The sequence below is a fragment of the Antennarius striatus genome, chromosome 16, assembly GCF_040054535.1.
Source record: "Antennarius striatus isolate MH-2024 chromosome 16, ASM4005453v1, whole genome shotgun sequence".
In the NCBI taxonomy this organism is placed as follows: Eukaryota; Metazoa; Chordata; class Actinopteri; order Lophiiformes; family Antennariidae; genus Antennarius; species Antennarius striatus.
In genome coordinates, this window is record NC_090791.1 from 14,543,104 (window position 1) to 14,556,447 (window position 13,344).

Sequence of the window (13,344 nt, forward strand, 5' to 3'; positions counted from 1 at the left end):
ACACGGTAAAATGGATGGAGGGGGAAGAGGAGGGAGGGAGAGAGGGAGGGAGGGAGGACTGATCGGTGCATGCAGAGTCAGACTTAACCCTTCCGGTGCCTGATGGAACGGAATCCGTGGGAGCAGAGGCAGGTGACTTTACTGTGGAATCAGACATAGGGTGTGCGTGGAATCACACTGTAAGGACTAAATATACTGGGATAGATTTTAAATTTTACATCCTATAAAAATGAATGATTCTATATTATAAACAGGCCTCTGTATGGACCTGAATAAATGTCAAATGTAAAATTAGACATTAACCCACAGGAAATAATCATTCCCCACTGGTGGAGATAAATGTGGACATTTGGCAGTAAGAGGTAAAACCAGAGGAATCATCCCACACAGAGGCATGCTGGTAAACACTCACAGGCAGAATGAGTGACCACACCATCCCAGAGGGATTCAGGAGCAAACCTCATTTCCTTTTCAGCAGCTTCATCGTTATCTCTACTCTTCATTTATTTATCACCACTAATGGGTTCTTGTCTGAACTCACATGCTTATGCATTACACGGGGCCTCAGAAAACTCCTGTAGCCTATTTATGATGGCTCGGGTTCAATCAATGCAAAGTAATCTCCAGATAACAGGTCGCAGTCCAGAGATCGCAGCAGGATGTTGACTGAATTCTGGTTACCTACGAGGGAGAAGTGGCTCCTGACTGAGCTGGATATACAGGAAATACCAGCTCCACCTTGAAACAACAAAGACACGTCTCTCTGACACAACAGCAGGAAAACTATGTACAGAAATCAGAGGTATGAAGGTATGACAAGGACAGTCTAAGTTGGATCGGACTTTTGGAAGATATTTCTGTATCTTTTTAAAGGTACACGTGATTCTGGAGACATGTTTTACCCTCGTGTATCTGTTGCTCCTCGGGCACTCCTCTTTGTCTTGAACCCTATGTCTTTATTTCTCCTAAAAACAGATGTCAGAACATTCTTTGTTTCCCAACAAAGGCCTGGTGAGGTCAGTGCTGGGGGGGGGACGTACTGGCACGGTCTGGGAAAACAGAGGGGGAGGAGAGAAGGCCTAGAACCAACACTGGCCTGTTGGGGACGCCACTCAGGAGAGGGACTCTCAACACTTCCAGAGGTCCCAAACTCCTTCTGCCTTTCTTTGCTGCCCTCTACTGGTTTGACTGGATTTATTTGAAATGAGTTCTTCACTTACTTCTGTGATGTAAAATTGTACATAATAAAATTTGGACTCCTCGGGGTCCAAGACTAATGGTCACCACTGAAGTCAGCCTCCTATCCTGCAGAGCTCCAGCCTCCATCACGTTGCCCTGGTCTTCCAGAAGGACTCAAACTCCAGTTTATGCACCTTATTATTTATAGATTCAAGTTACTTTTTTATATAAAAGTATTTTATTTTTGTGTATCTAGTAATTTAGACACAGAAATTCTTATGCGGCATACGGTAACTATTTTGTTTTGCTCCGTGTGTGACGTGTGTGTGTGTGTGTGGTTACTTGTGTCACCAGACCTGTTACTGTTCTGGACGAGTTCTGCATGTCCTCCCTCCATCTGTGTGTTTTGCCTCTGGATTGCTCACGTCTGACTATGTGTGTGGTTCGTGGTCTCTACTCATTCACGCTGCAGCTCAAAGTGACAATTCAGGCTTTTTTCTCTCACATCTGTTCTTTTTTCCCTGGCCGATCACGTTCACGTTGAGTCTTTAAGGCTGAAATAAAGAAATAGGATTTGATTCAAGAGTTTTCCCCGTTTACCCGTGACATTTACAACATGGTGTCTGAGCTGCCCCTCCATATTTGACCTCGTCCACCACTGCTGATCAAACACTGATGTTAACGTGCTCAACAGTAGAACAGACACATGAATTGTGATCTGATTTTTGACACTGCTATCGCATCACATCAGTAGGAATCAGATTTATGACCTTCAATAAAAATGGCCAAAAGCAACTGAACACATCAGATCTTATTTGATTTGTGCTGCTCGCATCATCATGAAAAAATACAGCTGTGTCACGTATCAACAAAAAAAATGAATCAGATTTGTGCAGTGTTCTCCTGCAGGGCTAATGTAGCCTCCCTGTGTTGAATTGTCGCCCTACCCCTTCTTTCCCCACTGTCAGCTGGAAAAATAGCCCACCGCCACTCTGTAAAGGATAACTGGTTACAGAAAATGAATGCATGAATGGAGCATTTGTTGTTTTATTTTTCTTTAGTATTAATGTATTTTTTAGGAAATTAAGTGTCAGAACTAATTTCTGACAAAGGTCTGCCATAATTCTATAGAACTCAATTCAATACAGTCAAATGTCTTGCTTCTCTGGCAAATAGTCCAAAACATAAAAACCCAAAGGGCATTTATTACAGAAAACTAACAAATATTCCTTTAAGATGAGCTGGCACCAGTTACGTTTAGTCTAAACACTTACATATTTTTCCAATCCATTTTGGTTCTGTAAACTATTGAATTAAATTGCTTAATTTGGTGTGAGAGAAGAGGATGCAGAAAACAGGGTTAGATGGAGGCAATTGATTCGCTGTGGCGACCCCTGAAGGGAAAAGCCGAAAGGAAAAAACACTGCTGTCAAGAGTTTAAGATGAATTGAAAACAAAGAGAAAGAATGAGGAAACTGTGGTGATTTTAATTAAAGATATATATTATACTCTTTAAATCCATTTCACACAATTGTCAAACATCCAACTACACTGTATTTGACATGTTTACCCCAAACTGATCCATGGCCCTGAATTTTCAACGCCCCTCTCATGGGTATGGTTGGGAGGGATCCTTAAATGAGGGTCAGTGTTGAGGCAAAGCCATATTTGTATTGACTCTTATTGCTGATGCGAACTGAAGAGAAGCGGTTTGCACAAACAAACTTGCAAAGAAACGTACCGCTGGACACACCAAACTTCATCCTGGGATGAACGCCCCCTTATCCAGTGAGAGGGAAGCGTTCTCACACAACACAGGGTGGGGCTATGCAAATTGTTCCTTTTGTTACTTCATGACGAAAGCTGATGCTGATCAGCGTGTTTGAGCACTTGGTTCATGAGTTTGTGTGCTGTGCAGTCGATACAGGACCCGTTTGTTTTCCACATTCTATTGGAGCTGGTAGGGTTTAGGGAGGACCCCTCTATCTACTACTATACTATGATCCCTACAAATGAGCTCAAAAGATAAAAGTATTTCTGCAGAAATGTCAAGTGGACAGACGGCATTTCGCTCAAAGTGACAAAGAAAAAAGAACACAGTGTGTTCTCCCACTAGCATTGAGACACAGCTCATAAATACCAGCACAGACGTCCTTCTCTTTTACTAACCGATTAAATGTGGTGGAACATTTAGGAAAATAAAGTGGTAACACAAATCATTAAATTTGGTGGGGAACGTACAAGTTTCCATAACAGCTGGAATCAAACAGGTGACTCGTCTCCACTGACATGAACCATTCAGGAGTCTAATAATATATCAGAGTGACTCTGATGGACTGGTGATGTGATCCAATCATCATAATAAAACCCTTATTGAGCCTTACTGGAGAGAAAGTGTTGTCTATATTTAGTCCTGTAACCAGGGAGTGAACCAGCAACAAATTCATGAGGTTTGCCTTCACAACTGAGGTTGGGGTCCCAAAGACACAAAATATGGGTTTAAGACAAAGAAATATAGAGACTATACAAATATATTTTGTGCTAGATTTGATAATTGTAATAAGTTTAGATATATCATCTCCATCCGGATGATCGATTAAAACTTTTCTTTCCCATTAGAACATCATCATACATTTTAAGGCAAGAGAAAATGTACCTTAACCATGTTTTCTGTCAAGACAGGGTTTTCTTCTCGCTTCTCTGAGCTGCAGTTATTGAAGCGAGACTGACCTCTTTAATCAAGGCTTTTCTTCTTGATAAAGAAACTATTTCATACAAGAAGTTATGAAAAAGTCAGCTTGACAGAGAAAAAGAAAGTTCAGTTTGTTCCAGCTCCTGGAATGAACTCACAAACTGTTCAACATTCATAGAAACGCCTTTGAGCGCTCTAGTTAAAACATGTCCTTGGTCAATTCATCGAGCATCATCCTTAATGTAAAAGTAAAGACACCACACATCTGAGTGCAAAAGCAACATTCTTACAGTCGGTCATTGCCAGACATGGTGGAAGAATTGAAACAATATCTAACTAGCTAACCAGCAAAAAATGGGAAAATAAGCAATCACACCTACGCATTAAAAAAAAACCTGAGCTAACATAGCTATTAGGGTATCCAAATAATGTGAGTACATAACTCTGCATCTTTCTTTAAAGGTTTAATTATAAATGTACATAAAATATGCTAAATTTGTCCCAAGATGTGAAATAAAGAGATAAATTAATCATTGGCTCGAAAATGTTTACATTGCTAGCTGGATTATTAGGTAGTTGTTGCAGGTAGTGGTTTCTTATTTCTATTGTTATATCAGTCATTGGCACTTGCATTTTCTCCTCAGACGCTTCACATCTTTACTTTTTAATAACAATCTGTTCATTTTATTTATTTATTTTTAATTTTTATGTCTTGTGTTGCTGTAATTTTGGAGCAATATCTATCACAAGGATTTCCTCAGGATTGATAATCTTACTTTAAAAGCCTGTGAAGCTCTTGGATGTAATTTATACCAAAATGCGTTTGTCACTTGCATTAAATTCCTCACCAACGAATGATAAAATAAATATTTAGTGTTGGCAGTGCACTGTTTGACACCTGCAGGGGAGTGTTACGGGGATTTACAGTTGCCATTGCAAAATGACTCAATATGAGTGGTAAGCTGGGCTCCCCATTCGCCACTTGGGATGTTCCACACCATTTGTTTGGCTCGCATCTCTTGCCCGTGAGCTACATCTTCATACAGTGGAAAATGAAATTAGATTGCAGCTGCTGAAGCTGTGGGTGCAGCAGTGGACTCATCATCCATCACTCCTGGTGAATCCATCAGGAGACCGTGAGCTGTTTCTTCAGCCTTTGTACTGATAAGATGTCGTGATCTGTGATATCAGTGTGGGTTGTGTGCAGGTACTATTACATCATCCTGGTGGATAAGTAAATCCCAACTCCACAGTCACACCGGGATGTCCAGGTACATAGGAAAACACGTTTGGTGTTTTTCTCTTCACAAAAATAGATAAACTCAACAGGACAAATTGAGTTTGTCTCCATGACATTTGTGGTTATATCTCAGATTCACAGATGTTTCCAGAATTCGGAGGGTTCTCACCCAGCACATTCATCCATTTATCCATAATGAGATAAACCAGCTACAATCTAATTTAATCTACTCTGAATAAATCAGGACTACATGTTAAAAATCATGCATAATCTAAGCCTGATTACCATCAATTAGAAGTTGCAGTGCGCAAGTGACCCACAAATTTATCATCAGACTTCTCCCGACTTCATTTCATAAAAGGAAAATCATAAGCGTGTGAAGTGTGGGTCTTGTGGGCCCTTTTTGGTTCGGAGTTTGCTTTGTGCTTCTATAAAAGGAGCGTCTTCTCTGACGGTGACGGTGACGCAGGCGATGCGCTCGGAGTGGGAGCATAAGAGAAGACGCTCCACTCCGTTTGGGCGCACACATGGGTGAGCAGCTGGGCTGATGACATTCTGATCGCCTCTCGGTGTCTTTGAGACGTTTGAAAGACCAGGGAGATGAACGCAACTGAGAAGTTTTACCTTCCCGTTGATGGCATCTTCGAAATGTTCAACTCTCACACCAGGGGATCGCGCATTACGCATCCAGTTCCTCAGCGCACAGCCCTTTGCGCAGTATCCCAGCACCCCAAGGTCTCAAACATACCGAAGTCAGGCATGGGCATCGTGAAAACGGTGAAAGGTCGCTGGAGACAGCAGGAAAAACGAGTAGTTGAGAGCAGATCCTGCTCTGCCAACCAACAGGTGACCACCGAACGACTTCCAAAGGGATCCGTGGATCTGCTGGAACTGGGTCTGGCGAAGCCCAAGAACTGTCACAGAATAGTTGTACTTGGCGCGCCAAAAGTAGGTAAAACTAACATCCTCCGGCAATTCCTGGGAAAAGAGTTCGAAGACAAGTACGAACCCACAACCGAGGACTTTCACAGAAAGCTGTTCCACATCGGTGGGAAGGCGTACCAGATTGACCTCCTGGACGCGGCGAGTGAGAGGAACTTCCCCGCGAAACGGAGGTTGTCCATACTAACAGGTTAGCACTTTAAATACATTAAGTCATTGAATCTTTAAATGAATAGTTTAATTTGACGGGGAAGTGGCTGAATTCTGAAAATGTGATGCCTTTTCTCCTCTAGGTGACTCCTTTCTGCTCGTGTTCACTTTGGATGACAGAGAATCTTTCCATGAAGTCTGTCAGCTGTACGACGAGATCAAGGTCGCCAAATCAAAGATCCAGAAATTTAGAAATCCAGAGAGATTAACGGCCGTTATCTGCGGGAATAAAGCGGACCTGGAAGCGCCGAGAGCCGTGAGGCGGACAGAAGTGACGGAATTCCTCGGTGAGGATGTCGCGTACTTTGAAACCTCGGCTAAAGACGGCACCGGCCTGGACGATGCGTTCAGGGCCCTTGCCAGTCTAGGAGGACTGCCGAACGAGACCAATCCGTCTCGGCATCAGCTCGTCTCCATCCTCACCTACCAGTCGCTGTGCATCAGCCAGCGGGGCAGAGGAGGGAGCCGGACGCGGGGGCTCGGTGCGCCCTGCGCCGCCACGGACCCTCTGGCGCGCCGGCCGAGCTTCACCAGCGACCTGCAGCTGGTGCTGAAATCCAGAAACAACAAACCCGAGAGGTGTCACATTCAATGAATCGTGAAGCCTTTCGATAAACCAATTGTAGTAGTATGCTGCAATATATATAAGTAAGGAGTTATACTCTGTAGCACTCGGCTGGACCAGTGCATTCACGTTTTTTTTTGTATTATAACAGTATTATATTATGCTCTAATAAAAATGTTATTTCTAATATGTGCTTCATCATTTATTCTGTCAGTTTATTTGCATTCCTATTTCTCTGTAGATCAGCACAGATATTTTTAGACTCGAGGATGTTCAGCAATAATTATTTGGAAGTGATTATCACAAGTGTGTAGCACATGACTCAATAGCTCACCTTCTAATTGTCAGACGTGAGATTGCTCATACTTCCAAGCCTCCCACATCTATGGCATCAAGAAGAAGTGTGACAAAGCCTGCTTAATCAGCACCATCACTGGTGAATGTCACCAGAGCACTTAGAGCACCATTAAGTGAATAGATGGATGACAACAGGAGAGGAACATCTTGAGCTCGGTGTAATCAGCACCATGGAGAGAGCCCACATTCAACTGCTTCTAAGCAGCTCCATTTACGACCTGAAACCGGTAGGAACACTTCATTCCTGTAAGGATGCGCATCCAACCCACGCTGCAGGTTGCCTAGAAGAAAGCATGACGTGGGCTTCCATTCAGAGTGCCCTTGGGTTTGGAAAATGACGCTTTGATGCAAAAAAAACCAACAACCTCCAGTCATCCTCCAGTTCTGAATGTTACCGTTACATCCTCTGCTTTCAGTCCAAACCTTCAATTTCAAAGAAAGATGTTTTATTATAAATGAAGGCTACTTCTTATAAAGAAAAGGATGTGTGTCCTTCTTTAAAGACTGGAAAATAAATCCGATCAGTGTCTGAAATTCCCGATGGAGCAGATTCGGGTCTTAAAAATATTTTAAAAAAACAATATATAAAATATAGTAACGTCAGGCTGTGTAGGGAAACAGCAAATGATAAAAACGGAGAAATAGGACACAAGACTGAAATCACACCAAATTTTCATGCATGGTAAAAGCAGAGGACAAACGGTTAATCAGTGTTCACACTTTACAACTCCAGTATCCATGACTACTGAGATGAGAGCAGTTATTTGGACATAATCAATTCATCCATTTATCTATGAGACAGAGGCATGTGTCTGTTGCCTCATGAGAAAAAACCCCAAAACGGAACATGAGTCATTCAAAAGTGCACTTTTAAACTGTCCCCATCAGCGTGACACAGAAGAGCACTTCAGACACGACAGTCCTTGACTAAAGGGCGTCAGGTCAGACACCATTGAGCTCTATTACTGCGTATTCTGTGTAGCTTGAGTGTTAAGGTGATTTGGTGTGAGTACAACGTGTCTCAACCAGTCATTGATACTACCTAACAAAAAGATTCCCTTGATTCTGATTTTAAAAAGAATCATTTGTAGCATCATTTTTTAAATGTTTCTTTTAAATGCCTCTATCTGTAAGTGTGGTGGACTATTATGGATACACACCAAACTGCACCAATTAATAGACACTGAGCCCCTAAACATCCACGATTCCCCCTCAAACATTGATTTGCCCATTTATCTAGATCTGCACCAAGGGAATAAAAGTTTTTTTTTCTGTCTCAAGTTCCATCCTTCCAATAAGTTTCATGGAAATCCATTTAGTTTTTACATAAAGACCAGACAAATGCAAAGAGGTGAAAATATAACTTTACTAGAAGTAATTACAGACCCAAAAATGTTTATGTTCAATATAGTTTATTTGAAAGAAGCTTAAGGTTTTATTGAAGATACACAGAGGTGAGAAAGTGTATTGCACATTAACATTTAAATAATCCTGTTATCATGGGTTGGAGGTCTTATTTTTTGATCTGTCAGCACGGTGGCCCCCCTGCGGCCTCTGACTGACCTTCCTTTCCAGTTCAACCAGTAGCGCTGGAAGCATACTGTCCAATAAGGCCAGTCCATCCCATGAGCAGCGCAGACCTCTAATCAGGAAAGAAGAAACAATACCTGATAAAACATTGAGACACAAATCTAGTCCATTTATAAAATATTAATTGGATTTGATATCTTGAGGGGGTTTAAAGTGCTGGTTGACTAAATTACACTATTTGTTACATCAGCCCGCACTCAGGGATAGTCTAGAAGGCTTTTTCTGCCCATTACTTGACATTTTGAAATGGACAATTAAGAAAATAATTCATACTGAATTGCATTAGTGAGTAAATGAATGAGTCATCACTCTCTCATTTGTGAAAAAGTGAAAGGTTTCATGTCAAGGATTGTAAAAATCACAGCCATGAGTCACCTTTCATCGAGGACCAGTTGTCCGCTCTGTAGCAACTCTTGGACATCGGTGGATCCACCAAAGGCCTCACGGAGGCCCAGCCGGGGGCTAAAGAGCTCCCAACGCTGCACAGAATGTCCACAATCACTTTAGCGAGATGAACTGAATGGTGAAGCGTCACGTTACCTGTCATTTTGTGTGTTTCACACTAGTATGGCAACTTCACCTCGTGATTAATGCCCTCTGTCAGTCTCATTCCCATCACCAACACCTCCTCCAATCTGCAAGAAAAACATCTTTCACTGCAGAGCCTCAGAGTGATGACAGTTGGATGAGGACAGGGACGAGACAGACTGAGTAAATAATGGGTGAAAGTGACGTTGGCGTTTCACAAGGACAGAACATTTGTAAGAATGCATGTGAAGACACCTTCCTCACCATATTTCTGACACTGGATTGTTTGCTATGCTATCGATACGTGTCACTCTATTTGTGGAATTCACAGTTGGCCCCTAAATATACTTCACTCATCACAAACACAACACGACTGTCTGAAAGGACAACAGCTCACAGTCCGAGATGGCTGAGCTGAATCCTCCTCCGAGTCCCGTGCCCCCTCTGCTGGACCTCGCGGATCCAGACATCGGGCTCCAGCGTCTGAGTCCTGGCCTCCCGAACCAGAACTCCTTCTTTTCGAGGAACAAACCGACCGTGGGCTCCTACCGCATAAAACAAAACAAAACAATGCAATAAACTTACTGGCGAGGACCAGTTTTTCATCGATGTTTGATATCAGTTTACATAATACTTCACCTGGGCCCACGCCGATGTACTGCCCTCCTCTCCAGTAGTTCATGTTGTGGTGACTCACTGCCTTCTGCATCATACAGAGAATGATTGTGTTGAAACAAGTGTTTGTCTTATTTGTATTCATGAGGCCAAACAAGAGGAGACTAATCAGCCATCTGCTGTTGATTGCTGTAGAAGACACTTCATTAAAAACTAAACATCCCAGATGAATAATATATTCAAGGGGTTCAAAAACACGTCACCGATTCAATGGCCAGATGTGGGAAAACCTATTTCACATTTTAAATATAGCTGATCATCTATTCGTAAGGCAGGATTTGGGGAATTTTATCTCCTCAAAACTACAAAATTAATTCCCATCAGCTAAAAACATTTATTTCACTTTCCAATTTTTATAATGCCAATTTTATTATTAAAAAAAACAACGCTAAACTGACATTAGCATTGAGCTGAAAACTTGGTTGAGTTCATCTTCAGGGATATTATATTAGGAGTTCACCGTTACAAAAACTCTTTTACACATAAATATGAAACCTTTCTCAAACTTTGATTTGAAGTAGTGTTTCTGACTGATCTTCTACTACACTTTCATTCACACTTTCATTGTGAATTTCCCAGTTTTGGATCATTAATGCATCTCTATCTATTCCATACATAAAGCATTTTGACAGCTGTGTTCCAACTAAAAAACAAACCTTTTTGAAAAAAAAAAATCATTGTCTTTGAAGCTCAGGAAACAACAAGGACTTACATTTCTTGCAAAGTTAGACACCTCGTACTGCAGGAAGCCGTGCCGGTGGAGCATCGTCCTGGCACGTTGGTACATCTCCGCTGTCACATCTTCGGGTGGAACAGTCACCTCTCCTCCTACGACCTGTTTGAACAGCCGGGTGCCTCGCTCCAAGGTCAGCTGGTACAAAGACACGTGGTCGTCACACACCCTCAACAGCTCCAACAACTCTTTCTCCCAGGATTCAACGCTTTGTTTGGGACGTCCGAACATGACATCCACCGACACCCTCCCAGGACACAATCTCCTGGCCTCTTCGATAGTCTGTACAGCCTGATGAGAACTGTGGTCCCTTCCAAGAAATTTCAAATCCTTGTCCTGCAAAGACTGATGAGTTGAAAATATGATGAGAAGCATGTGCACCGAATCACACCTCCTGTGATCAGCGTCGTATAAATCATACATTCACCTGGACCCCAATGGAAAAACGGTTCACACCTGCTCGGTGGTAGTCCTCTAACTTTGACTTTCCCGCTGGAGTCGGGTTGACCTCTAGCGTGACCTCTGCTGTTTCTGACAGATTTGCATGCATGGAAACAGTTTCCAGGACTGCTGCAATGGTCGAGGGCTCCGCCAGGCTTGGAGTCCCACCACCAAAAAATACCGAGGTAATGCTGCACGGAAAAACCAAAATGAAAGGCGAGTGAAAGTTGCAAGGCGATACAGGGTGACTGCGTGTGTCAGGTCTAACTCGTGGCCGTACCAGGAGAGCTGACTGAGCTGCAGCAAGGTCTTAGTCTCTCTCTGAAGGCACTCAGTCATCAGGTGGTCATTGTTTCCTCGGGATATGTACTTGTTGAAGTTGCAGTAGGTGCATCTCCTGAGACAGTAAGGCCACTGCAGGAGAAAGAGGGAAGGTCACTCTAGGTCATCATTTAATAACATCCCATACAGAGATGTTATTAAATGAGAAAATAAAACCACCTAATTCATTCTAATTCACTTGTACTTGTATATTATTTCCATGACGTGCACGTGTCTTTGCATAATAATGTCTAATCGGATATATTGATCACAGCGGGCTCACGTGCACGTAGAGAGACGCCTGGTTCCTGAGAGGCGGAGAGCCCGTCCATTCATCGATCCCATCCCCGGCGGTGACGTCAGAGAAGCGTCGCACACTGGGAGACAGGACACGTTTTGCCGCACGCAACCCGCGGCTGATCATTCTGCTGAGACGCCGGTCGTGAGTCACCGGTCACGGCTGTCCTGCACTGGCGAAAAGGATCCCGTTTTCACGGCTAATCGAGCGCGAATCCATCACGAAAGGAAAAGCTGAATCACAGTCACGCACGTGGAGCCGACACACCTTGAAAAAAGCGTTGGACAGAGTGCTCTTCCTGGTTGGCGTGACGTCATCCCAAACAGGAAATGCATAAACTAGGTTTTTTTGTGTTATCAACTGTGACCACACGGGGGCGCCGTTTCGTTGTTTGAATATGACGGCCGACAAGTACAATACTGTATAGAGATTGGACCACATACTACTGCGTTTACATCCAAATTTTCATTGATAGCTTGCGTCAAGAAAATAACAACCTGTATTTTATTTCTAATTTCAAATACAAGCACCAGACACAGATAGGCTGTGTGTCCCTTCATTGTTGTTTACATATCAAAACAATATATAGTCTTTTCAGGAAAAAAACATCATCGTCGTTGTCATCATCATCATTGTTATCATCAATGCTGTCATTTAAATAGTTTTTATAAATACTACAAGCTATTTTTTAAACTGTACCATGTACTGTTCGGTCACTCATGCCATCTCTCTCCTCCCTCTCTCTCTCTTCTTTACTTATCCTCCCCATCTATTTTTCTCTCCCTTCTATTTAACACCTCTCTCCCTCTCCTCCTCTCCCTGCTATTTCCTAAGATTTCTCTCTCTTTCAATCCAACCAGTCAAACCTTGTTCAGGGAAGTTTTGGATCTCTGTAGAGTACAATTCTTGACCTGCTCTGTAAAGTTCTTTGGCAGAATGTTTGTTGAAATTTGTGGACATATAATTCCATTAAATGCATTGACTTAATCCTCCCCCTCATTGTCTCGTCCATCCTCCATCCTGTGGGATGTTATCCCACTCCTCAGCCGAAGTTGCCTGGAGCTGTTCACATTTTCCCACTTACTTCCCCGCCCCCTATGGGTTTTCAGTTGGGTATAGTTTGTGATTCATCACCGTCCACTCAAGATCTGTGATCTCCTTACCCTAATTGGACACACACAAACACACACAAACACAAACACACACACACACACACACACACACACACACACACACACACACACACACACACACACACACACACACACACACACACACACACACAAGCACACACAAGCCAAGCACAAGGGCATCCCGTGTAAGGCTCTCAAAGTCAAAGTCTACCAGGCCTCAGATCATTAATTATAACTTATTAACCAGTAATGGTCAGCTGAGGCATATTGATGCTGATTCCTTGTTTCTACATGAACTCAACCAGGGTGTGCGGCTTCCTTCATTCTTCCTCTGGCTACATAACACTGGTGTAGCCACGCTGTCATGGAATGGCTGGCATTCACAAGCCTTTGTTGAAACTTGTGTGTTGCACTGCCCCGGCTATTGTAGAGCCTAATAA

The 13,344-nt window shown here is 42.8% G+C and overlaps 2 protein-coding genes across 2 annotated transcripts; one reads left to right on the top strand and one right to left on the bottom strand.

Annotated features, from left to right (window-relative positions):
• Nucleotides 1-5,711: 5,711 nt before the first annotated feature.
• rasd2a (RASD family member 2a) lies at nt 5,712-6,858 on the top strand. Its single transcript, XM_068337698.1, has 2 exons — nt 5,712-6,243; nt 6,347-6,858. The coding sequence occupies exons 1-2, from the start codon at nt 5,712-5,714 to the stop codon at nt 6,856-6,858; spliced, it is 1,044 nt and encodes a 347-aa protein (XP_068193799.1).
• Nucleotides 6,859-8,591: 1,733 nt separating this feature from the next.
• Nucleotides 8,592-12,063, bottom strand: rsad1 (radical S-adenosyl methionine domain containing 1). The gene is made up of 9 exons (XM_068336212.1): nt 11,757-12,063; nt 11,433-11,566; nt 11,139-11,343; nt 10,691-11,056; nt 9,943-10,006; nt 9,701-9,848; nt 9,356-9,410; nt 9,151-9,254; nt 8,592-8,827 (listed from the first exon to the last, which is right to left on the bottom strand). The coding sequence occupies exons 1-9, from the start codon at nt 11,895-11,897 to the stop codon at nt 8,683-8,685; spliced, it is 1,362 nt and encodes a 453-aa protein (XP_068192313.1). The 5' UTR covers nt 11,898-12,063; the 3' UTR covers nt 8,592-8,682.
• Nucleotides 12,064-13,344: the final 1,281 nt, after the last annotated feature.

What these genes read in the sequence shown, in the direction of transcription:
- rasd2a (XM_068337698.1), top strand. Translation starts at nt 5,712, where the DNA reads ATGAACGCAACTGAGAAGTTTTACCTTCCCGTTGATGGCATCTTCGAA. An exon ending in GAGGTTGTCCATACTAACAG is followed by an intron (nt 6,244 to 6,346) that starts GTTAGCACTTTA and finishes TTTCTCCTCTAG; the next exon opens with GTGACTCCTTTCTGCTCGTG.
- rsad1 (XM_068336212.1), bottom strand. Translation starts at nt 11,897, where the DNA reads ATGATCAGCCGCGGGTTGCGTGCGGCAAAACGTGTCCTGTCTCCCAGT. An exon ending in CAGAGGGCATTAATCACGAG is followed by an intron (nt 9,255 to 9,355) that starts GTGAAGTTGCCA and finishes CATTCTGTGCAG; the next exon opens with CGTTGGGAGCTCTTTAGCCC. An exon ending in CAACTGGTCCTCGATGAAAG is followed by an intron (nt 8,828 to 9,150) that starts GTGACTCATGGC and finishes TTTCCTGATTAG; the next exon opens with AGGTCTGCGCTGCTCATGGG.